Source organism: Apteryx mantelli, chromosome 16 (genome assembly GCF_036417845.1).
Source record: "Apteryx mantelli isolate bAptMan1 chromosome 16, bAptMan1.hap1, whole genome shotgun sequence".
NCBI classification, from domain to species: Eukaryota; Metazoa; Chordata; class Aves; order Apterygiformes; family Apterygidae; genus Apteryx; species Apteryx mantelli.
This window is the reverse complement of record NC_089993.1, coordinates 9311325-9337317: the sequence shown is the minus strand read 5'-3', so window position 1 is coordinate 9337317 and position 25993 is coordinate 9311325. Positions and strand designations below refer to the sequence as shown.

Below are 25993 nucleotides of genomic sequence, written 5' to 3'. Positions count from 1 at the left end.
TGGATGGGGCCTGGCCATACAGGCAAGTCACATGAGAATTGCATCTTTATATAAGCACGTGACAGGGCAAGGACAGCCATCTGTCAGCTGTACCCCATACTGTACTAAAGAGGCAACTCTGGGAGCTTTTTGCTTACTGCCAGTATTAGTTTTGCTTCAAATTAGTCTCCCATTTAAAAAACAAAAAAACCCCCACAAATACAGCACTAAGAATGCAAGTCAACATTTTACTCAGAGAAAAGGGACAAGATTACTGACTAGGCCATGATTCTCCTTCTTGCAGAGTTATGTAATTCTCAGGTAAGCTCACTAGGAGGTTGCTTAGTTATTCCATATGCACAGGAAACAGTAATCTAATGCTTCCTACAGAGTTGAGGAAGTTTGACTTGAGTATTATTTGTAACTTATCTCAGAAGAAAGAGAGCCCACGGTAAATCTGTTTGCAGCTTTACATCAGGCACAAAGAAGCTATGTGTACATTATAGCAGAAAACAATTCAGGGGCCAGTGCTGAGCTAGCCAAGCCTCAAAGCAGACTTGCCTACCCTAAGGGTTTTGGATCACATAAGCTGCCTTTGGCCCCTCAGTGTTGTCCCTTTCCTCCCTCCCCCCAAGCAAATATTTAAGGTTTAGAACTCCCTCTTTAACACATCTTTCTACAGTTTCCACAGTTTAGTCTCAGCACAGAGCAGGAAATAAAAGGTGTCCTTATTTCAAAGTACTTCCCCCTTGCTAGCTAAAAAAACCCTCCACAAACTGCCCAGAGACCTTCCTCCCCCATATCAGCATTAATTTTCTCAGGAAAGACTTTTAAACTTATCTTGTAGTAGTACAGTTAAACCAAGAGAGTTATCTACAAGATACATTAGCTGTATTATATAGTTGAGAGTTTGTCTTTAGACTAAAGTGGTTTGTTTGTTTTCTTTACAATAGGCTGTTATCTTGTGTACATATACCCTAACTGCTAGGTACACAAACAGGGGTTTAGGGCAACTTCATATTAGTTGCTTTTATGCCACTTTTAATAAGTAACCACTTCTGCAGTTTTAACATGCAGACCTACAGAAGGGTAAAAACCTGCTCTACTGCCATTTAAAACTTCTGGAACCTTCTGGACCGTCTCTGAGGGGTGAGTATCCATCATTAGTTCCCAGGTTGGAATCCATGAAAATGGCAGTTTCTTTGCAGTAGCTACATGATTGGAGAACTCAGTTCTAGCAGCCAGAAGGCTTGACCAACCTAGCTGCAACTAAAGGAAATCATTTTCTTTTAGCTCCTATGCTTTCTTCCTCAAGATGTTGCTGACAGGTTATACCTGCTTTTCAAAGAAAGTATTCTGAGTTAGTCCAATAAACTGTTAGAAGTCAGCAAGAGTTCTGGCTTTATGGCTGTGCACTCAAAAGTTAATAGCAGAAGCAAGCTCTAACTGCAGATTTGGTTCTGATGGTCTGGAATCCCACCCAGAGTCAAGGCTCTGGAGTCCCCTTGTGTGTTGTGTACAATTGCATCATACTAGTTCCATATGCTGTGGAGCACAAAGCAAAAGCTCCTGGCAGCCTATTTACAGTTCACAGTTGTAAAGTAGTTCACATTACAGTAGTAGTTCCATCAAAACAGGCTCAGCTAAACATTCAAGTAAGAAAAATGCTATTAGTCTCTTCACACCAATATATCCCTGTGTCCATTGCCAGCAATGGACTTCCTGCCAGGTGAGTCAGCTCCTGTCATAGACGCAACAGGATATACAGTTGATGCAAAGTGCAGCTTCTCAGTGCATGCAGTTACAAACAAAGCTTATTTAAGCCTCATCATGGTGTCTTCTGATGAGCAGTGTGCATGTGACCAAGTTCTTCACAGTATAGGAGATTCTTCTGCTGGTTACACACATCATAAGCATAGTCTATATACATGTGTTGCTCCAAGTTAGCTATGCGCTTCTGTGCCATTTGGAGTTAGCTTAGCTTTCCTCTCCACACAAGGTCCTTTAGCAGAGTACTGCACCAGAAGAAAGGGCTCTTTGGTTTCTCCTTCTCCCACAATGCTTTCCTCATCTTCAGACTGGCTGATCCTCTGCAGACGCAGGTAACACCAGCAGCCCAGTATCAAGGCACCAAGAGCCGCAATAGCAATCAGGATAACAATAACAGTCACCACTCCAGTGGTGGGGCTGTGATCTGTAATAGACATGGTCACTCTCTCAGATTGCAGACCTCTTAAAGGAGATTCTTCTGTCCTCTCTATCAGTTTTGCTTCATTTTCCAGCTCCTGCAGTGGAAGAAACAGACACTTAATGAAGTTACACAGTTTTACCATATTCAGCAATATTAATGTTCATGGTTGATATCCTTCATAAGGGCACATAACCCTCTTTCCTTCAGTACTTCAAGCTTCTGATGTTCCTACATTTGTTGATCATTTTAAGCTAGTTATTCACCCAGCCTTTGAATATTCAAGTTCTACACTTACTTTAAATCTTATACTCTTGACTTGCTTATCAAGATAGCACACAATCAACCTGCTAAGAGGTAACAGTTTTTACTAGGAGGTAAGAGTATGAGATAAAATCCACAGGCTAATGTAGTTCTGAGATATACAGTAGAAAGACAGTCCATAATGGAGCTATAGCCATAACTCAAGCTAAGCAAAGTTTTACTATCACAGAAGTCACTAAGCACAGTTCAGCCAGCTGACTCCTCACACCAAGGACATCCCTAGATTTGCACAGGAAAGAATTTTTTGCCAATAATGGAAGTCGAGGGTGGAGAGTTTTAAGTCTATTTAATCAAAATACTTAATCATGCATAAGCTCTCAAATCTATGAGAGGATAGCAATTCAGCTACCTTTATTTTTTTTTAAAAAGGAAAAAGTACTATTACTAAACTATAGTAAAAAACTACAGAAACAGTACATTTAAGAGCCAGAAGTCTACACTTTTTCCACTTTCAAAATTTAATATAAAAACATATCTTCCTTAAGCACTTGTAACAGTTACAGAATTTCTAACAAATTTGCAAAAATTTAATTGTAATACTAAAGGATTAAACAAACCTGTCCATAACACTAGTCTGTTTATAAGAGTTGACTTCGTGGCCATTAACTGTTTGTTCACTGAGCTGATAAACACCAACAGATGCAGGTTTTATACAGTTTTTGCAAGAGGCAGGTGGAGCTCAATCTAAAACTTAAAACATTATTTTAAGCTTTTGCTCCTCTCAGTGGCTTTCAAACAGTAAAGCAAGGCAGAGGGTTAAAACCGAAGCTGAAATTGGAACAGAAGTCAAAGGCAGGAAAATGGAAGAGAAAGGAGGAGCTGTAAGACCTTAGTCTGCTGTGGAGTCTGGCAGGCAAGAGACATTCCTCATACATTTTGTCTACTTTCACTTCCAGACTCATGACCCTTTATTTAAGGGGTCATGCAGGTCTTTTAGATTTCAAAGTTATTGCCTTAAAAAGTCAGCAGCTTTCCTTTAAGTTTCTCCACTTAAACTGGGACATATGCGAGACACCATAAGTCTAAGAATTGCCATTTCTTCCCTACTACCATAGCTTCTTAGGATAAGGCAAGAGCTTAAAGGACCCTAAAGTAGAGGCCAGAGCCAGTTACTACCCAGGAACATAGCTGACCTCTGTCCTGCTGTAGGAACCAGATCAGGGCTCAGTTCTGCAGTTTCAGGTACAGCACACAAAGCCCCTCATGGTTCCAAGGTCAGCTGAAACAAAGGCCAGAAGAACAGTGTCTGCATTTCACCTAACACAATTACTCGCCAGCTGGCACTGGAGGAAAAAGGAAGAGCACTCCTGCCTGCCATAAATCCCAGTCTACTCAGAGGGTCACGTACCCTTCCAAACGGCAGAAGGAACCTTCCCGATGGCCTTGCTGCAGCCAACCGCAATGGCAGCCTCATACGCACCCCTCAGCAGTCAGTCACGCCCGGGTCACAGTCCAAACGGTTCAGGCTGCTAGCAATGTTATCCACTGTACTTCAGGTCTCACCAGTTTCAACATGAGAGTGTCAAGGCAATTGCATTTCAGTATCTTTACCGAGAGAACTCAAGCTAGAGACTTAGTTTATCACCTAGCATCTCATGGACTGGCAGACCCATCCACACTGCCACACAGCCATGTCATCAAGAACAGCTCCGCAAAGAGAAATTCAAAATCTGGGTCAGTAGGGTCCAGTGTCACATAATTAACTTGCACATACACACTCTGGTTACATTGCCAGCCCTGTAAGCTAAGGCAGCCAACAGCTCATAGTGTACCTGTTAACCAACAGCAAGCCTGCATACCACCCAAAACACCATCAATAGCGGAACCATTTGCCCATCACAGCCAGAGAGGTGCATGATTTTGTCATGGTCACCTTGCTTCTGCAATGCTTAAAAAGATTATTCATCACAGAGAAAATTGTGTAGTTCCTTTTTTCAGGGCATCTCTACACTGCAGCACTTCTGAAAGCTGTTTGATCTAGCTGCAATAGCTCAGCATCAGCGCAAAAGATGGGTTACCTTGCTGCTCGCGCAGGCGGTGCAGTCCCCATCAAGCTTTGTTCTGCAGCTGCACGATTGCTAGCAGCAGCAACAACTGCTAGCATTGACTTCTCTACAGAAATTTGGTGCAGCACATACCCTTGTATTAGAACTGAACAGTTAATGTGATCTAGAAAATGGCTTTATTTTTGCAAATGCTGCTTCTTTGCAAGACTTCAGGTGAGTAGACCATCAGCTATCAAAGGTATGGATCTCTCCAACAACATCACCACCCTCTGCATCGCCAACATCTTTTGGCAAACTGTTTTTAGACAAGGCAGTACTCTCAGAATAATCAGCTAGCAAGGTACAGACCTTTGTAAGCAGTCTTGAGAAACTAGTCTGAAAGCAAGAGCTAGATGTGAGGGCCAGATAACAGAGAACCCACATCTATCCAGACCTGTGGTACTACATATTTCTCCCTCCCCCTTTTAAGAGGGGTGCAAACCAGCATGGTCCCAGATCATCCTGTAAAATACAGACCTATCTGTATCAGTCTAAGACAGTGCTTAAGCTTCTATCTAAAGGACAACTAAAGTTCCTCTTCAAAGGGGCAGAATTCTGCCTTAAGACAAAACCCTCTCTTATCACGTTACATATTGGGCTCTTGCCATTCCTGTTTCTTTTGGAATAGCCAAGAGCCCAGATGAGCCAAGAAGTCCTCATGTCCCACAGTTTGGGAATGTTCTTCTGGACAAAGCAAACACAGAAGCAGTTCAGAGGAGTTATGACAGGTAGGTATTTATTTGTGCCCCTGTGTAAAGAAGCACATAGTACTCAATTTTTATTTACTGTTTCTTGGACACTGATGTTTAACGCTGCCATTACTGCTTAATAGCACTGCTACTGCTTACATGAAGTAGTGAGGCAATTTAATCCCCTACCCCCACCTTCTGAACAAGTCCTGATGTTAAACCTTATCCCACCCTAAGCACAGTGTTACCTCTCTCTAACCCCCAACACCTTTCAGCAAACTCTTCTCGGGAAACTCTGCCTTATTTAAGAACACAATGACAGCACAACTGCAGCAAGGTCAAATAATATTGTTTAAGGTAATTATAATTGTCTAAGGGATCATTTGTATTTAATATAATCAGCTAACTAGAAAAGCTCTTCTGAGCAGACTGAGATGTTAACAGTAGTAGATATAAACACAACAGAAAGTTGCAGGACTTGTCTTTGAGCAGGATGTTATAGAAGGATCCTCACTCTGTTTACATTAAAGTTATTTCTAGCTGGGCTAGGCTCCCTTGTATCTGAAGTGATTTTGTTTTGATATGGCAAGGTGGAGAACTAGGACCTCCAGGATGTACAAGATTGATTTACCCTTATTAAACAACAGTCCAAATTTTCAGTGTACACAGCTACTTAAAGACCCCTGTCTTTCTTGGCTGGATCTGTAGGTCTCTAGCTTGTTTGAAGTTGACTGCTGTTTTGATAAAAAATTCAAAGGATACAGATCCAGATCCGAGAGAAGGGCACAACTCCCTCTGGATGTATTATCCAAGTAATTCCATTTCTCTAGCTACAGAAACTGAGTGTGATCTCACATTAATACTGCCAGGATAATCAGGTTGCATCAAGAAGCCCTTTCTAGCTTCTATCCAGAAAGCTCCTCACATCTTTGTACCACACTATACTTAATGCTCAGAGTTATGCAAGAGAAGAAGCCTGCATGCATTTGGAAAGGTGTGTCCATAGACATTCACCTTTTAGGACAACAAAACATGGATAAAATTCAAGGTCAGTGTCTCAGAACAGTTCCCTCAACTCCCACTTCTCCATGATATAATGGTAAAGCATAGAAGTCAATCTTTGTGCAGGCATATCCTCTTACTCCCATTCGAGCAGTCTGACACCAGCACCCTATATAAAGTCAGATATTAAACATCTGTACAGCTTTACAGTAGTAAAAGCACCTAGTTAATGGTGCATGGTAGTAACTGCGATGGTAGCAGAGAGTGTTATTTTATCAGCTTCAGATGCAGCTTTGTTTGCTATTCTTCTGACTTTAGGTCACTGTACACCTAAAGCTGCAGAAGAACTTTAGCTCTAATTCTGTACTTGGGTGTGGTACATTCGCACGTTTTAACTATACCATTAAGTGCTACCAAAAAGGCCTTTCATTTCTTTGTTATGTTTTCTAGACACGTAACTCCAAACTCACTCCTCTTTCCACCAGTAATTGATTCAAATCAAAACTAAGCTGTCTTCAGAGTCCATTTCTAGGCTGTAGAAATTCTGCATTCTGTAGATCTCCTTAAATTCATCTGATGGACCTCACAACCAGCCTCCAGACTGGTTTATTCTTACCATTCTTAAGCATATTCTTATTCTTAAGTATACCTGCATTAGCAAAGCTCATAAACATACCAGGAGCAGCACTGACTTTACTCACTACTTCATAAGATGTTAAGAGAGCAATTCCATCAAATTTACAGCTCCATCCATTTATATTTGGTGGCATCTCTAGTGTCATTTCCCTTGCCGCCCCACTTTCCATCAAAGCAAACATCTAGGCAAGATTAGCAAGACTTGCTAAATCTCTAACGACTCTTCCTAGACTCATTAGCAAGATTAGTCAGACTCACTGGTGGGTAACTGCATATAGCCTTATCTTGGTTCTTACAGCAGTCAGGCAATGAAAACATCAGCTACATAAGTCACTCTTCCAGAAGAAAATTATTTTTTTTTGCTGAGCACCACTTCCACTCAGAACTTTTCCCTAGTTTTATTAGCCAATTCAGAAACTATAAGGAAAGGACAAACAGGAAGCCAGTTTAAATTGCAGGATGTTACTCAACACAAATTCTACTCAAGGTTGGCTTGATGGTTTCTAAGTCCTTTTTTTTTTTTTTTGGGGGGGGGGAGGGAGTTACATGCTGCTAAGTTAATTATGGTTAATACCTGTAGGCATATTTCTGAAGAATTATTGCTGAATTAGAAACCAAGGCTATAGGAAGAAGCTTCAAAAGCAAATGTAGTACAGTTCACCCAAACATACCAAAGTACGGTATGATCCTCCAGCAGGACATTTAAGGTGCAAATGTTAAGAAGTATCTTATTAACATTAAGAGATATCTTATTAACATATAAGAGATCTAATTTCTATTGTAGTATTTCAGCTAAAGAAAGTTGAATGGGGCCAAGGAGAAAATATGAGAATAAAAACTACCAATGAGGCTTCTCACTTTGGGGAAGGGGGGGGGGATGAAGAAAGAAAGAAAAGGGGGGGGGGGAGAAAAAAAAAGAAAAACACACAAAGGTCAAGTTATTGCTTAGTTAAAAGCTTCTGGGTTAAGATCCTTAAGAGACAAAATAAGCAGCACATGCTACCAACTGTGCAAAATCCACAAGTAAGATTACTTTTGAGGCATGCTGCAAGCTTATTGCAAGAGCGTCCTAGTTGCCAATGGAAGACAAGAGAAAAAAAAAAAAGACTCAGAGCAGATCAGAACTGTAATTTTGCAGCTGGCACACTACTGTTAAGGAAATTATAGCACCCACCCAGCATTAGAGGTTAGAAGTCTTTACTATACAGAGTGCTCAAGCTCCACTGTACCTATTTGGCACACCGGCTTCATTACTTTCAAAAAAAGCAAGATCACTGTTCTTCTCCGTTAGCTGTAGTTTAAGCATACCTCGTCACGACACAAACCGGGACTTGGTCAGAGGTTATTTTAGAAGCAAGGAGCTGCTGAGCAGTAGAATCCTTCAGGGCAAATTTCCTCCCCCTTGCCCACATCATACTTATGATAGGGAATAAAGGAGAAGGGAAGAAGGCTAGAAGAGGCTTTTCTATGGCTAATTGGTTATGGATAGGCCTCACTGTCCAGGGCAGTCTTCCAAGAGAAATGAGAATTCAAACAACTTAGCAGTGGAGCAACACTTAGAAACATTAGAACCAAATACGATTGCATTGAATGGAACAGCAATGAGCTCCAACACAAAGTGCAGCAGCACCTTATGCTTAAACAAGAATCAGTTTTAAAGCTTTACACCAAGTTAAACTACACAGAAGTCAGTATTTTACAGAAGACTGCAAGATGAAGAGAGGCCAGAGCTGCACTCTGGTGAGTCTTCCAGATGCATCCAGACAATTTCAAGAGCACAAGGGCATTTGCAGTAGCGCAGCAAGTGAAACAGGTTTGTGCTGCAACTGTCACTGAGCCAAACAGCCCAATTTATGCAGAACTAGAGGCAGGTTTCTAGCGTTCAGGCCACGCTTGCTTCAGCAGAAGCAGCCGCAAGAAAAAGTGGCCATCACACTCTTAGTTTATGTTTGTCAGCATTGTATCCACGTCTAGCTCTAACAAAAAGCCCGTCCAGATGAGATGACGGCGTCACTTCTGAAGTCCAGTTATCAGAGGTAATGTGCTATGTATATATTCATCCTGTGTCCTTGCTTAATTCCTGATATATTAGAAAATTTGCTGAAACGGCAACATTAAGTTTGTTGGTAAGCTTTTTCTATATACACAAACGCGAAAGGTATTTCTCAAGGGGCGTGGCTTTCTTTTTTTAATGGTTTTAGCCAACACGAGCTATGCAACTCCCACACGCTCTGCTACCGAAGCGGCTCCCTACTTCGCTCACAGGAGCTCCGCAGCGGCGTGGCGGGGCCCGGCGCGGCCCGCGGGAGCGAGCCAAGGTCACGCCGGCCCCGGCGCCCCCGCCGCTGCGGGCGGCCCCGCACCCGCGGCCCCCTCCGCTCCCGCCTTCGGGGCTCGCACGGCCGCGCCCGCGCCCCCGCCCCGGCTACTCGCTGCTGCTGCGGCGTGAGCATCTGCCACCGCCCCTACCGGCTTCTGGTCACGACAGGCGCCTCGCCAGCAGCTCCCGCTCCTCCGGGGCTACTCGGTGCTGACAGCCGCCCGCAGCCGCGCTCGCCTGGGGGGCAGGGGCAGGGGCCGGGCGCCAGGCAGCGCGGCGCAGCGCGCCGGGGAACGCGCTTCCGAGCCGCCGCCGCAGCGCCCAGCCAGGGCCGCCCGCCGCAGCCCCTCCCTCCCTCCCAAGCAGCCCGGGGCCGCACCGGCCGCCGCGGGGCTGCGCGGCCCCAACGCGGAAGGGCCGCGCTGCGGGCGGGACGCGGCGAGGCCTGCGGGGCGGCGCACGCAGCCCCCGAGAGCGGCGGCGGCGGCGGCGGCGGCCGCGCCCCTCCCCCACCCCGGGCGCCCCCCCAACCGGGGGCCGCGGCGCAGCCCGCCCCCCCGCCGGCGCTCACCGTGGCTGAAGGGCTCCGCGCGCCGCCGCCGCCGCGCACCACCCCGCGCCGCACGCACCGACGCCACGGCGGGCGCGACAGCTCCCTCCCCGCCCGCGCCGCCTTATATGGGGGGCGGGCGGCGGCGCGCGCGGCCAATGGGCGGGCGGCGCGCGCGGGGCCGGGCCGGGCCGGCAACGGCTGACGGGGCGGGGCGGGGCCGCGCGAGGCGGGCGGCGGGACGTTGGCGGCGGCGGGCGGGGGCTGCCCAGCCCCGAGGGGGCGAAGCTGAGGTAAAATGAGCAGCCCCGCGGAGCCGCCGAGGCCGAGGGCCCCGAGCCCCAGCGCTCCCGGCTGCGCCGCGTGTGCGCAACCCGCTCTGTCAGAGCCGGGAAGCGGCGCTGCCGCGACCCCCCTGGCAGCGGCGCGCCGGGCTGCACCGAGGCCTCTGCAGCAGAGCCCAGGGGCGCCGCCGCGCTAGTTCTGCGCCGACAGCCGCTGGCCGGGCCCAGGCCCTCTTCCTCGGCTCGCCGCACCGGAGCCCAGCCCAGGCAGCCTTAGGGGCCTCGCTGATTCTCGCAGAGGTCATCCCTTCCCAAGCCTGTTCGGTATGACCTCATTCCCATTATCTCCACTATATTTACTGAATCACCCTATGGGGACTTAGTAATGGTGTAACTACATCAGGAAATTGCCCCAAATAGGGTTTCTCCAGCCTTCTGCTGAAGTGATCCTTATGACGTCAGAGCGAGATGACAATGGGGGGTATTCACTTCTCTGCCGTGGTTTAACAGTTGCTGGCAAAACCCATCTCAACTTGTTTGAGAATCCTTTAAAGTCTTAAGAGTTTTCCAGCAAAGGAAGCTTTGAGGGAATAGACTCTGACAGGAGTTCAAAAGTTATCGTGCACTTTGTGCCTACCCAACCACCTGTTTTACAGTATTCAGATCCAGGTCTAATATCATGCGCAGTTTTCTAGTAAGGAAAAGTAATTGTTCCCAGTATTAACACTCTGTCCACTATGGGCTTGTGACAGTCATGAGTGTGTTGTCCCCTTTCCATTCTCATTCAATGACAAGCTAAATATTGCCCAGTACCCAGATGGATACAGCCAACACCTGATCTCTACTCATTTTCATACCTGTCCAGAGACATTTTTGCCGGAAAGCTCTACAGGTTCACTCACACAGTTTGGTGTCTTAGTAGGCCTTCCTAAAATTACGGTCTGGATGGTAATGCTGGACTGCTCCCAAATCCTAATTAGCCAGTCCGGAGCATTAGCAGAGAAGCTATCTTGTACAGACTGCCCTAAGCATGCCTCCTCGTAGTTTTGTTTTTTAAAAGAAAGCACAAGACCAAGGACTGACAGGGGTTTACTTACGCTGTTAATAACTAATGGTCTGGCTGGTCTGACAGAGCAGCGTTGGCCATGACAGTAACTAATCTTTCTGTCAGGTGAACAGACGCAGAGGTAGGCTCTGGGGGCAGTGCTTTAATAAGATGTTTAAATCCCGTTTAGATACTTGAATCTCTGCGGAGATGCCTGTTTTATGTACGTAATGACAAATGTACACTTCACTGTATGATATGAGTATCCTAATAAAAAGACATCCACTTTAGTGAGAAAGGTCATGCCCTTTCGTACAAAAGTTGTGAATGCAATTATGACAGAGCTGACTGGTAAAAGGCATCCACTAATAGTACAGCTCTAAGCCTTAAGAGAAGCCCAGCAATCTCTTTTAGCATAATTTGAAAACTTTTTGTCCTTGAAGGACTTTTTTTAGTGATTTGTAACCCAAATTTAGTAAATCACACAGAGAACAAAGCAGATTCATTCACATCAGTTTCTTATCTTTGCTAATGGGCTGCTTGATCTGTGCAGAATTATAGCATGAGAAATTTCCAGTCTGCTATGAAGAAAGTACAGGGCTATTAATCCTTCAGAACTGCTTAAAACCTTCTCCTCTTACTTTGTCACTCCACCTGTCCCCAATTAATGCTCAAGGTTTATAGCTAGGACAGGGCTCTAGGAACCGCTGATCCTCACAGCTGGAGAGCACAAAGAACCCCATTTAATATTTTACAGGGAACTTGTGAAGCATACTGGCAAACTCAGTTAGGGCAATCAAGTAGCATGCTCTTCAGCTGTGCTAGTAATGAGAAACTGAGTTTCCTCTAGTTCATTTACTATTGTGCCTTACCTATGCACAAGTAATTAAAAACTATGAACACACAGCCTGCTAGTGTAGGAAATAGTTTTCTCTTCCCAGCGAACAATATTAAAAATTTGTCTATAAGATGAAATATTTTCAATATTCATATCTTATGCAAACAGATTGAACAATTTTCTGAATTTTATACCATCATTTAAAGCATACCCTCCTGCTTTGACACTTTGATATCACAGCACTCAACAATTTAAACCATTACATATACTTATTGACCTCACTGCGAATTATATACAGAAGAATTCCAGTGCCAGCTATAATCATTGTCACAGTCAACCTGATCTTTTTGCTAGAGCTAATCTTACCCCTAACATCGTTTCTAGCAATGCTGATTTTAAGTGTTACTAATTATAGGAATTCTTTTGTTTCTCTTCAGGGACTATACCACTGTTAGAGAAATTCATGATTAGATTAAGATTTACCTGTATTTTATTTTGTTAGAGATAAATTGTTTCTACTGTTGCAAATTCATATCATGTCCCTCAACTTCAGATAGTTAACATAGACATTTTAAACCTACTTCTTTCAGAGTTTCCTTCCGTTGGTTACGCTCTCTACGTATATTCTTTGTATTTCCTTTAGCTATTGGATTTTGAATGGCTGCTGTCAGTGCTTGTTCCTTTAATTAGGGACAGACATTGTGTTACTTCTGAAGTGGTAGCTGGCAAAATAAAACATTCTTACTTCCTCCATTCCCTCTTGGAAAGACAACAGATGTGCTTTCACTGGATCTATGGTACCTGTTCAATTTTCTGACATTTTGTAGCTCTCTTTGGTGCAAAATGTCTTTAGCAATCGTTTTTGCGCTCTAGAAAGTACAAAAGGGAGATAGACTATTCCATAGAGCATTTTCTCATGTGTCTTTAAGCCTATAAGGGTTTCTTAAAGAGGTCAAAATGCAACTATCTCTATTCAAGGAAATATAAGTGACAACTTACACCTTTATTTACAGGCCCACTGGAGAGCATGCTTGTGATTACAGTAAATCACATGTATCAAGAAGAAAAGGGGACCAAACCTGAATCCCTCCAGGAGCTTGGGCAGGTAATTTTTATCCTTTCTTATTTCACCTGTCAGAAGGGAATGGAATCCAGCTCTGTACCTGGAAAGAAATAAAAGTATATGAAGAGTCTGTTCAGATCACTGTTTAATTTTCAAATACAAAACTCACAGAGTAATACTACAGTGAGACTTGTTTCCTTCACCAGGGCAGACTGTGTTCTTGCACCCTTCTGCTATGAAGACCTACCAGTTTCCCATATTGCTGTGCCTGAGAAAGCATCTGCTGCTTTTTATAATCAGTCACTAATGAGGCTGGGCTCCCCACAGCTCTTACTGTGGCTGAAAGTTCCAGGTTTGTTGTTGTTTTTAACCATTCTGCTGTTTAATACACAACGTATTGGTTGGCCTCTTCAGTATATTAAAAAGTTGGCTGTTTTTGCTGTGGCTTGTCCACTAAACTGGGGACATTTTTTTTCATGTCTGCAAAGCTAAAGCTATTCAGTGACATGTTGTTATTGCAGCTTTAGTGCAGGAGATAGCAAGTGAATAAACTCCGAGGCTAAAGGCTGAGTAGTGAAGGAACTGACAGTTTTCTAGGAAAGAAAGAAGGATAATGAGATTGTCACAGGTTCAACTAATATCAAGATTTTAGGTTCTGCAGGGTGTTTGCTATTCAGTGACTGGTGAGTGAAGGCAATTGATGTTCCTGAGAATATGAGAATGAGCATGTCTGTTGTTTTGTTTTTGCTAGTGATCAGTATAGTCATTACAAAATAAGATCACTGGTTATCCTTTGCAGTCTTGAATATCCATTTGTATTTTTATTTGTATTTGTAGTCCCATGTCCACACTGTATCTTACTCTCATTTTGTTATGATTTAAAGTATAAAAGGATTTTTAAGATTGGTATGAGAATAGACTCACTATATATCTGAGTAGTAAAATCAATTCTCTTCAGCATTAATTCCACCTTCAGGAATACCCACCGTATTTACTTAAAGTTCTCAGAAGATAGTTCTTATGTCACAGCAGTAAAGGCAATTTTTAATTCTTGTATTCTATTTAGTGTTGTAAGTGGTTCTTCATGATAATAACAGACTGTGAATCATACTTAAAACAGCCAGGAAGAAAGGATTGTTTAAAACCCATTTGAGCATAAGCTTAGCTGCAGGCTTCGGAAGGTTGAAGCCCTTTTTGGCATAGAATCTAAGTGGGGACAAGAAGTGTTTCTGCTTGCATGCCTTGCCTTCTGACTTGAAAGAGCAATGTATGTAATTACACAGAGGATAATTAAAAAGGTGAAAACAGTGTTATACATCTCATTGACACAGAAAAGCCTCATCTTTGTTTTGCTACCACACAGCTACCTCCTGTTCGTTTAGATTCTAGTGCCTCAAAATATGCAGAAAGAGAAACTTCTTGTCTTTTGCTATGTTGGAGCATCTTTGTCCCATGCTTTGGAGTCTGGTTTTGCATCTTAAGGCTGATAAACAAGGTACAAAGACATTTGTACTTTGGCATTTCCTTTCTGCAGCAGTTATTCATAAAGCTTTATGTCAGATGTATGAAGCCTACCAAGAGGAGGCCACCATCTCAGACTCACTCACTATATCTTGGTGTATGTAGACAGTTTGCCATCATTCCAGGCTATTACTCTGAATCAAAAAATTATTTTAAATATGACATCATATGGGTTTTAGGGAAATAAAATACTGCTTTGTAGTTAGGCTGCAGGAAATGTCTGTAGTAGATATGAGAGGTGACAGATTCCTAACTGAAAGATCCGTGAGTGTAATAAACTTTTCACTTTGCAAGAACAGTGTTAGCTTGATACTACAGGTAACTGTGTTATATTGAAAAATATATTCTTCCATATACATTTGGAAACCAGGTCTGTGAGCAGGAGAGTCTTTCAGCATTTTCTTCAGTTTAATTTAACCACAAAGACATATGCAACAAAGCTATTCCCTGTTCCAAGACTGGAGGCAGAGCCCGTAAGTTTTTATTTTAGTTCCTTTCCATCATCCTTGGAAGAAGACCATATATTTTATGTTCTTGTAGTAGCAGCCTTTACCCCTTCTTGATAAACCTGGCACCTTCCTAGTATCTTCTGTCATCAACAGCGCAGCCCAGATTATGCTTTTACTCTGACAAGGCAATCCCTTTTTTTGTAGGAGAACCAGCCTGCAATCAGCTTCTGACTTGTTTCTTAGTGTGAAAGTGAAGGACTGCAAAAATGGGTATGATAAGATCAGCAGGAGTTTGGTCTTCATGGCCTGCATAGTTTTACTGAGTATCTCCTTCTTCCTTCTGGGTATAAAAAAATCCAATTGTAAAGCAATCCACAACCTGTGAAACACGAGACAGGAATATTGCCTGAGAACAATCAGAAAATTTAACATAGGCAATATTTCTTATATGAGGTAGCTATTTTATCTATTAGTAGGAAAGACTGTTAAACACAATGGTATGATTATGATTAACTATTTTAGTTACAATGAAGATATGCAGATTAATTTCCTGAATATCAGCAATTACTCACTATACTAGAAGCTGAGCCACTGGCTGTTCTGCCACTGTTTGTGCAAAGGCCTTCGTTCTTCTTTCTTTTAATTCCCACAACTTAGTCTTTCCGTGCCTGTCTGCTCTTCCCTTTACTCCCATATGACTTTTATTACATGATAACTATCTCTTGTGTTCTGTAACCAGGTTAGATAGGGGTAGGAGGGACTTTGGGGAGCGGTTTAAAGGGAGGTTAGTGGTAGCGGCTGATGCACAGGTCACCGTATAGAGGACCACATCACTTGAAGGAAGTCAGAAAGCTGCAAGGCCACTGTAGTTCAAGGTGTGACTCTAGGGAGAGGGAGCTGCTGTGCTGTAGTAACCCGCACATGCAAATCCTGGGGGTAGAGGGGGTTTGAAGACAAAGGAATTCAAGGTGTTAACTCTGTATGGTAAATGGTGCACAAGAAATGTATGTTTGTGCTTGACTGTTTTGCAAGTCAAATTTTACATCCTCATTGCATCAGCTAGAAGCTTTACTCAAGCAGTGCCAGCTCCCCCCAAAGTTCAGGGAAGGCAGAGTTCTGAGGGCCTGTGATTCAGGCCTTTGATCTGTGGACAAGGAGCAGAACAGTTAACTCAGCTTTTATAGAATTCTATTTTTATATCTTTTTCTTGTAATAAATATGGGTTAAGTTGTATATGTCAAAAGTTCAATGTAAATTTGATTTTTACAATGTTTTTGTTTTGAATAGCTTTATTTTAGAAAATCCGTTGTTGCAGTAGAATTAATGCAGTGGTAAGGCTGTTCCCTACAAAACAGTTTACAGTAGCTGTCAGCATCAAATGTTTTCTAGGCACTACATTTGCCGCCTAGCAACCATGCTAGGGTAATCTTGCTGCAAGTCATCCATGAGTGCAGTCCTGTCCTGTCAGATAAAGGCACTGTGCTGCAGGATTACCCACAAGACGTTAGCCATTAACGATAAGATATCTTTCTCACAATACTAAGTGCCTTCCAGTGCATATTCCACAGGATGAACGCTCAAGACTTTGAAATAGCATTGCATTTCATTTTTTTCTCTAGAATAAAAACTAAAAGTATTCCTTACAGTGAGATCTCCAATCAGCAGTTATTACCTGAAATGCTACTTTTGTAGAAAATATTTGAATTTTTTCTCCCTGTGTTTCAGGATTCCAAAACTGGAAGTGCACATTCGGTGAAGCTGATACTAATTGCTGTAAGAAATCAGATCACTTTATTACATTGAAACCTCTGTTATACTTTAAAAACAATGAAGACATTTATTTTATTCCTGTTTATTTCCTAGGTAGCTCTTGTACCCTGTCTGAATATGTGCTCTCCATTTTAGAGAATTCCATGTCACTTGAAGAGGCTCATCTACACTTGACTTTCCTTTTAATTTTCTCTGCTATTATTAGTTGTTGCTACTATATGAGTATAAAGTAGCAGGATAATCTGGACCTCTTTAGAGTGAGACACAGTGGTTGTTATCATGCTAGCAGCTGACCTACGTCTCTGGCCGAATGCTGGCAAAAGCAATGTGCTGTACTGGGCCTCAAAGCATATCGGAAATTGAATAATAGACCATAAGGTGAATGGTGCTGCTGGAGAGAGCAGAAATTTATGAATGCAGGTAAGTTCTTTTAATTCCTTTTGGCCTGTAACGAATCAGGAGCTCTGTGGTGATATTAGCAGGGAAACAGAGAACAGGGAATCTGAAGTACTAGGAAGATGCTTAAAAAAGTTAAAGAGACAGTGGAGAGAGTGGGAGACAGTGACACTTGGCACCATCCCAGCAACTTGTGCAGACATCCCAAGCATGATAATCCCTTTCCGTTTGACTTGTTGAGGCGTCATAACTATGGCAAGATTGTGAATGTAACTTCAGATGGGGTATAGGATGTTGGATATGAAGTGATTCTGGAAACAGTCTGTTGGCACTAAGTGCATGTTTTTGGAACAGAAAAAACAACAAACCTTATATGTGTTCAAATATGAAAGATGTTACCATGTTGAATTTTACATATGTCAATAGTTATATTTGTGAACAGTTTTGCTTTATGCAGTGTATGGTTTCCCATAGAGCTTATTTCTCATCAGATGTCTGGGTGGAGCTGTGATCAGTGTGGTTACTTGTGTCTTGTATTTCCATTTTAAGTAATATAAGGTTATTTCTGTTTGCTGGAGTGTAGATAGATACCAGATAAGCTGCATCCAACATATATGGCTTAGACTGTATTAGTTGCCTAGATTGCTTTTCAGTCTTTTATTCAGATTGCTAATATTTACTAAAACCTAGATAGTAGTGCAGAACACCTTCAGTCAATTGTTGTTCATGTGTCTGTTACAAGGATGGATTTAACCTGGCTATGACTCTTGAATGAGATAGTGGACAAATCTAAATTAACAACTTTGATGGAGTGGGTTTTCCTGCCTGCTATGATGCAGACAGGCCTGAAGTGGTCTGTTACCATGGTTCCTCTGGTATATGACCAAGTAATGTGGTTTCTGATTAATAGGACATTATTTACTAAATACAGATCAACAGCTGTAGCAGAGAGATCCAGAATTGCTCAGATGGCTGATAGGAATGAAGTGTAGGTAGAGGTCAAAAGACTAGAGAATGTGAGTGTGAACTCCAGACTGGCAAGCAATGTAGTTCAGAGTTCAGAAAAGCCCAAAAGAAAGTACGGGGAAATCTGTATTATACAGCTCTTCAGCCATTCTAATGCTATTAGATTTTTTTTTAAACAAACAAAAACAAGTACTGTTTGGAATAGAAATCAATATATTATCTAGAGACACTTAGGAGTCTAATGGTTTTACATTTAGTACTTAAACTAGCAGCAGAACTGTCAGCCAGACTCTGACAGGCAGTTGTAAAAAGAATCAAATTGGAAGTGACACAAAAGATTATCACAGACCCAACACAGCACTTAGACCAGGATTCCAGCTAATTTCAAGACACTAGAAAGCCTCCTAGACACAACTGATCTCTTCCTTTTTACAGTGCTGGGCAGAAATGTAAACAGATCAGACCAGTTTCTTACTGCTGAGTTAATACAAAAAAACCTTGCAAGTGGAAATCTGACATCCCGACTGTCACCTGTAGATATCCTCAGTATAGATGTGCCAAGAATAGGAAAGTGCTTGTTGTGAGATAGGAAGGTACTAGACAAGGCAGTTAGGGCATATCAAGTCACAGACAGCTAGGCCTACTGAATCTGCTTTTTCTGTTAGTCTCTTTTACGCTCAGACTCCTAATGGTTCCTAGTCCTCCATAGTTAACTACATCATCCTGCCTGTTGTACTCATGGGGGCTTGAGAGTGCACCAGTACCAGCCCTAGTCTTGTTATGTATGGTCAGGCCATATCAAGTGCTTCCAAGTGCTGCCTGTCTTGCAGTTAGAATGAGCTCGTCTATGATAGGGTGCTCAGGAAAACTAAATGTACAAAGTTAATGTGCATTGATTTGTTTCAGCTCAGTCTTCCATCAAAGGCATATCCTCGGGCCCTGTCAGGTTGAGGGCCTATGCATTAGACTCATGCAACTGAACCACCTCAAAGTTTTAAGTAAAACTTGTGTGTTCCTCCCTGTCCTGTCAAGCTGGGTATAATCACTAGAGGCTAAGAGGGAACAGAATGGCAAGTAAGGGAGAACAACAAGGGCCAGCCTTCCGGATGGCCATTGTCTTCTCTGCTGGGCTTTTAATCTTTCCTTTCTTCTGTGGTAATAAGTCATTCTGAGTCACTTTGATAACGTGTAACATTCACAGTATTGGGATCCTAGAGTGCTGGGCATCAGAACAAATCCTGTAGCCCTCTGACCAGGTAGACAGCACACTCCATTTGACATTCTGCCAAATGTCTGCCAAAGGTAGTCCTTCATCAATGACTTGCAGAGGAAGAATCATTCAGTTGCACCAGTAGGAAAATTAAGTTCTCTGACCTTGCCCTGTTTTCTCAGAGCTATAATGTTCACTTATCAGCCTTTTCCTGCTTTGGTTTTCTAACCCAGATGAATCCTCCTTAACCTTGCATAAAAATAACACTCATTGCTCCTCAGCAGGGACTACTGCTCAGTATATATTGATATATATATGTATTGCAACCTCCTCTGCATGTCATGTCACATTCAGCCATACTGTGTGTTAGTGCTTACACATCCAAGGAGATTAAAGTATCTGTCACACGAGTACATGGTCTGAAGTAAAGAGAAGTAAAGTTTAAAGAACTGATCTATTAGTAGCAGTGGTCCAGTCCCAAAATAATAAACCACTGATGCCATTTTCTTCTGATTAGGCAGATACCTTCTGATCATTTGAATCCTGAGTGTCTTTATTAATTAATACTATATTAATTTAATGTATCTATAACTGTTTTTCTCAAAAAGCCCTGAATAGTAGAAATGCCTCCAGGAGTATTCAGTGTGTAGTATTCAAGTTTAATACAGTAAGCGACCAGAAGAGAGTGTAGCAAATACATCATTCATGTTTTTTTACCTGTGAACTGTAGCTAGCTCCTAATAATGTTAATAATACCAAGATGATGTTTTGGGTTCAAGTTGTTCAGAAACTGTCATGGAATTTTGCTGCAATAATTATTTGTTATCAAACAGGAAATATGTACCTGCACGTACCTAGGAACATAGGGAAGGGAAGAAGACAAGATTTTTTATGTTAGATAATGTCATTTTGATATTAATTATTCCTTTTTTATTGAAGATCGTTTATTGGGGGGGGTTAATAGAGAGGGGAAAACTGCATTGCTTGTTTTTAATAAGGACCAAATAGAAATAATGAGAACAAACAAGCTAATTAGCTTTAGGCTAAACTTGTTAACACTTGTGAATGGGGTTGTATAACACAGTTGTTTGGACAGCCAGAGGCTAAATTTTGATGACTCGAGTTCCTTTCCAGTAGTAGTTTCTTAATTTTTGTTGCTCAGATTTTCCGTTTGTCTTTCAGACTGAAGTAATGAACTGCTTTTGGAATATAATACAACAATTTTTCTGAACTTTTGCTCTAAAATGTAAAATAAACTCAAATTGCACTTATATTAGGAAAGCCTTCTATACAACCTTTATTTACCTAAAAAATACCTCATCTTCTCTGTGAGAAAGCTGATTTCTTCAGTGTAAGATTTTTCACTGTTTTACAAGCAAGAAAGATACTAATTGCAGAAAACTAGCAATACTGTTTTTACATCTTGCTATTCCAGATGAAAATGATTATGTTGGTTATGCCGTTATGTATTATCCTGCCCCAGTGTCTCCAAATTCTATCCTGCTCAGAGAGGGATCTCATATCTAACATTTATCTGGAAATTCTTATCTTACATATATGCAACCAGAATAGTTTTCTTGACTGATAGTCATCAATCTCTACTGTGTTAATGATGTGTAACAGGTGTAGCCCTGTTTAAGGCTACAGTCACAACATTTCTCACACGATAGGCAGATTTGGGCCTAGAAAATAGTTGGAGGGTAACCCTTCTGAAGAAAAAAAAGAGTTGCAACAAATCACTGCTATCAAATGTCACTGCTAGCCTAATAAGCAATGAAACTGTTTCCCCTACTTGTCTGTTTCAGTCATGTTTTCTTGCATCATGATCAAAGATCTCACCAGAATCTATGCAGGGATGTGTTGGCATGGTCTGGTAACCTTTACAAAGTCTATTTGTTTGTTCTTTAAGCTGAGTTTCTTTGCATTGGTTCCCTTCTCTGCAGACCGATATGTTCCTGGCAGAAACACTTCTGTTCCAATACAGACTGGTTGCATTCCCTGGAATAATCTGACTTTTTTCCTTGTAAACAATTTTGCATGTGTCAGAAAGGTGAGAAAAGTGAAATCTTTGCCTGCACTGTTTTTAACTGAAACAGTGATTATCACACTTTCTGAAGGCTAACAGCAGGATTGTGAAAACTCTTCACATGTTCTGGTAGGTGTCAAGATTAAATTTTCCTTTTTTTTTTTTGTTAATGTGTGAATACAGTTGGAGTGGAAACAGCACCTCCTGCTTGCCATTAGCTGTGTACAGTAGGCCTTGGTGCAGTTCCTGCCTAGCAGCCAAACAACATTACATTGCTACCACAAAATATTAACAGTTCCCAGTCACATTCAGGCTGTGTTAAAACAAAACAATTATATTCACTTATTTTTCAAAGCTAGCAGTGCAATGGACTCAGTTGAGCCAGGCACATCCTGTGTTCACAGTAAAAATTGGCAGAGCAGTGGGTTTTGGCACCAGCTGAACAGTACTTGGACTCTGCATTCAAACTCTCTTTTCTGTGAGCATCAGAATGCAGTTCTACCATAATTAGCTGACTCAGCCCTAGCATTAGGCAGAATACTGTATTTTTTCAGCCAACCTATGTGTTTGTTTTTTTTTTGTTTTTTAGAATCCCCCTTTCTGTTATATTGGGTGACTATTGATAGTGTATATAGCTGTTGGATTCTGAGTTCTTTTGTCTGCTTTCCTCCAAACCTAACACTTCATTTAAGCAAGAACAGATCACATCATTTGTATTCTGACTGCATAAAACACAGCCGTGTGAAAATAAACACCACCACCTGTCTCTGTCTGCATAGGAGCAGCCAGTGACAGAAACTGTGACCCACACTCTTATGTCAGCTAATTTACTGTAGTAAAAAGTACTGTAGAAAAGGCAAATCAGTAAATGGAAGTCATGTGAGATCTTTCAGTGAAGACTGCATTTAAAGTCAGCTGGTATAAAGCTGTTTTTTTTTTTTTTCCTTTCTTCTTTTCTTTTTCCCTTTCCTTAGCCAGAGCTTCTGCTGTGACTTTATGAGGCTATAGGGATGGTACCCATGCAAACACTAGAAAGGAGTCCAAGTGTGTTTAACTGAGAGCAGTGGCTTTTTTACTCACCCAGTTTTGCATCTTTCAGGCCACTGCTTGCTTTCATTCAGCATGGTTTCCTGCAAGTAAAGATGCTTTGACATGATACTTCTTTAGATGGCATGTGCAGTCTTCTACAAATCACAACTGCAAATTGAGAGCTTGGAGCTATGTTTAAGCAAAGAGACAGGAAAGAGATTCCTCAGCAGCATAGAAGAGTCAGCTTTAAACACTTACCTAGGAACACTTTGCAGTGCTAGTTAGCTGGCTGATATGCAAACTTGGCTTTGCAACTTTTGGAAACTGAGCTGGTATGGCTCTACATCTCTACAGAGATAGCTCTATAGCATGCTGTGTAAAACAGCTTATGTTTATAATACAAAGCACCAGTATAAAATGTAGACATGCTTTTACTGTCCTTGGAATTAGAATTATCCGGCTTAGAAGGGACCTCAGGAAGTCATCTAAACAGGCTCAGTGTTGAATTCAGACTAGGTTGCTCAGGGCTTTGTTCATTTCAGTCTTGAAAATCTCCAGGGATGGAGATCCCACATCATATCTGGGTGTTGTGTTACAATACTTGACTGTCATCATAGTGAAGAATTTTTTATGTAAGTCAAGCTGGAAGGCTCCCATGTTTCAATTTTTTACCAGTGTTTATTGTCTTGCTGCAGTGCACCTCTGTAAAGAGCCTGGCTCTATCTTTGATAACCTCCTTTTAGATTTTGGAAGGCTGCTTTTGGCCCCCGCCTAAGCCTTCTCTGGACTAAAAACACCCAGCCCCTTAGTCTCTCCTCATAGGGCATCTGCCGCAGCCATTTTCATGGCCCTCTGCAGAACTTGCTCAAGTTTATCAATGCCTTTCTTGGACTGGAGGGGATGTCAAAACAGGATACAGTATTCCTCATGTCCTCTAACAAGCGCTTAGTAAAGGAGAAAAATCACTTCCCTCTACCTATTTGCTGTACTCCTGTTGATAGAGGCCAGGATGTTGTTAGCCTTCATTGGTGCCAGGGTGCACTGGTGACTCACATTTAGCTTCCTGTAGCACCCCATGTCCTTTTCAGCAGAGCTGCTTCTCTGCAGTCAGTGTCTATTCTGTACCAGTGCAGGGGCATAGTCCGACCCACGTGCAGGGCTTTCCATTTGTCCTTGTTGAATTTCACGGTGGTACTGTTGGCCCGTTCCTCCAGGGTGTCTAGGGCCTTGTGAATGGCAGCCCAGCCCTTGAGCGTATCAGCTGCACCTCTGACATCAGTGTCATCTGCAGACTTGCTGTTGAGGGCTCATTCCATCTCTTCCTCCAGGTCATTGATAAAGATATTAAACTGGACAGGTCCTGACACCTGAGGAACTCCACTTGTAACCAGCCCTCAGGTAGACTATAAACTGTTAATCCCCTCCCTTTGAGCCTGACACTTCAGCCTGAGACAATTCTGAGACAAAACTTCTTTTTGTGTGGATGCAGCCCTGCTCTACTCATGGTGCCTGTGTGGCTGTACAGACTGGGACGTCCAGTAATAGATGGTCTAGAGCATGCAGAAATCATGTGGCAGCACTGGACTGTGGAGGATCCCCTGACCCCTCTCTTCTCCAGTAAATCTACTCCTGGTACTATTTTGGTGTCCCTGTGAAAGTTTTACAGTCCTATGAAATAAAGTCTTAGCAGATGTTTTATTGCCACCAACTTACTGTTTGAAACTTGAATTGTTCTACTTGCTGATGTTTTCAATGTCTCATATCAACTTTAATGAAACTGCATTTCTTGAAAGAAGTGTCAGACTCATTGAGGTAAGCAAGGAATCATTTTTATTGTTTGTACATTAAACACATACCACCACTGCATGTGAAGTTTAAGAAGGTGCTATATATAAATTTTTAAGAAATTTCATTGTAGAGGAAACATGCTCAACAATGTATAAAAAATGTCCGTTTCTATATATAGGTGTCAATTGGTTGGAAGATGTTAGGTTTATAATTTGCCCTTTTTGCAGCTCTCTAACTTTGATGATTTCTCTGCAACAATGAGTTTGCCTTTCCCTTTTAATAGGCATTGACGAGCCTTTTTTTTTTAAAAAAAAGAGCTGTAATTAGGGCATCAAATTACTAGATACATTTATATCGGAATCAGAGATCAAGAACTTGGCAGCTTAAGTCCATCTGGGCTCTTAGCTTTTCTGGTTGTTGCTGAATCAACTGGGGGTACAGCTTTAAAATTGGATCAGCATGCCAACTAGAAGTGGAAACGTTTGTTAGGCTCCTCAGTTGAGGGTACCCCACAAAGAGGCCCAGCTCTTTTAGAAAGTACCCTGTATGATATCTCCTTTTCTGCTGTTGATGTATTGCATGCAAACAGGTTAGCCTAGATTAGGAACTTCCCAGTTTTTGTACAAGATGATTCTGTTTTTTCAAGTGAATATTAGAATACATGCATCAACAGAAAGTGCATAAGCAGCCTGCTACCTATTTGTGACAAATATTTATATTCAAAACTATCCTCAGCATCTGAAGAGTTCTGTCAGCATTTGCTTTGGAAAGCTGTGGTTCCAGCCACAAAAGCTGTTTCAGTGCAGTTCATGTTAAATGTGATCTTAGGAAAAAGAGAGATTTACCAGCTGAGAATGCATTCATTCCTTGTGTTCCTCCTCCAGTATCCTACACAAGAGCAAACTTTGTGGAGAATTTTTGTAGCAGTCCAAATTACACAATAAAACAAAAAGTGTGTGTATAGCTTCGCAAAGCATGCATCTCCTTCTAGTGGTATTCTCAAGGCAGAGTGAAGTGCATAAGTCTGGAAACGGGGCATATTTAGGAGGCTTTCTGAAAATTAAATTTCTGGTGCTGTTACAAGGCTTCTAAATGGGATATACTCCCTGCAGTATGAAACAGCTTGAGGACAGTTAATATGATCAAGAAGATATTTTTGGACTGCGTAGAGCATGCAACAAACAGCAAGACAACCTTTTTGGCAAAATAACGGTTTTTGAACTTGGCGCTTTTATGCAAGTTAATGAGATAATGTTACCTATGTAGCTGTAAAATTTTCTTCTATTTCCTATGCTTAGTGATCAGTGGTTGCAAACTTTGACCCATATTGAAAAGACACAGGTGTTTCTGCATGCCTAATATTACAGTATTTTTTCTGTGCTGCTCCTTTACTCCTCTCCATAGGACAAGACTTTACAGGACAAGTCAATTTGTGATTATGCTAACTGTCTCTTCATTTAGTGTGGATATTGTGTAAAGGAAAATAAACCAAACTTTTTTCAATCTCTGAAAAATGTAACTATAAGAAAAATTTTGTTCAGGGCCAGGATTTGGGCCTTCATTAGGAAATATAACATTTTTATTAATTAACCATTTTTTATTTGAGAAGTTTGACAGGTTAGATAAAGTGCTGTTTCCCTAATACACTAAAAAGAAACTTCCTTGAAGATACCTGTAGCCAACCAATACTTGACCAGATGTGACTTATGACTACAAATATTTTTCCAGCCTTTGAATAAGAGTGATACTTTTCTCCTCTATTGCATTTATTTTCCTGTATAAAGTCTTAATAAAATACAGAGTCATGGTAAAAACTAGAGTTTTTCTGGGAGAGCTTATATTTTAATGCCAGCTGAATTATTTATGTATGTATTT

At 41.8% G+C, this 25993-nt stretch overlaps 1 protein-coding gene and 1 long non-coding RNA gene across 3 annotated transcripts; one reads left to right on the top strand and one right to left on the bottom strand.

Annotated features, from left to right (window-relative positions):
- Nucleotides 1–35: 35 nt before the first annotated feature.
- SNN (stannin) lies at nucleotides 36–9832 on the bottom strand. Of its 2 annotated transcripts, none has more exons than XM_067306463.1 (2): nucleotides 9755–9832; nucleotides 36–2264 (listed from the first exon to the last, which is right to left on the bottom strand). In XM_067306463.1, the coding sequence occupies exon 2, from the start codon at nucleotides 2184–2186 to the stop codon at nucleotides 1923–1925; it is 264 nt and encodes an 87-aa protein (XP_067162564.1). In that variant the 5' UTR covers nucleotides 2187–2264; nucleotides 9755–9832; the 3' UTR covers nucleotides 36–1922. The 2 variants fall into 2 exon arrangements, with proteins under 2 accessions (XP_067162564.1, XP_067162563.1); XM_067306462.1 differs by lacking the exon at nucleotides 9755–9832 and adding an exon at nucleotides 3840–6964.
- Nucleotides 9833–17107: 7275 nt separating this feature from the next.
- LOC136993508 (uncharacterized) lies at nucleotides 17108–24047 on the top strand. The gene is made up of 3 exons (XR_010885840.1): nucleotides 17108–17123; nucleotides 23659–23728; nucleotides 23820–24047. It is a non-coding gene; the product is annotated as an uncharacterized lncRNA (long non-coding RNA).
- Nucleotides 24048–25993: the final 1946 nt, after the last annotated feature.

What these genes read in the sequence shown, in the direction of transcription:
- SNN (XM_067306462.1), bottom strand. Translation starts at nt 3,905, where the DNA reads ATGAGGCTGCCATTGCGGTTGGCTGCAGCAAGGCCATCGGGAAGGTTC. An exon ending in TCCTTCTGCCGTTTGGAAGG is followed by an intron (nt 2,265 to 3,839) that starts GTACGTGACCCT and finishes CTTCCACTGCAG; the next exon opens with GAGCTGGAAAATGAAGCAAA.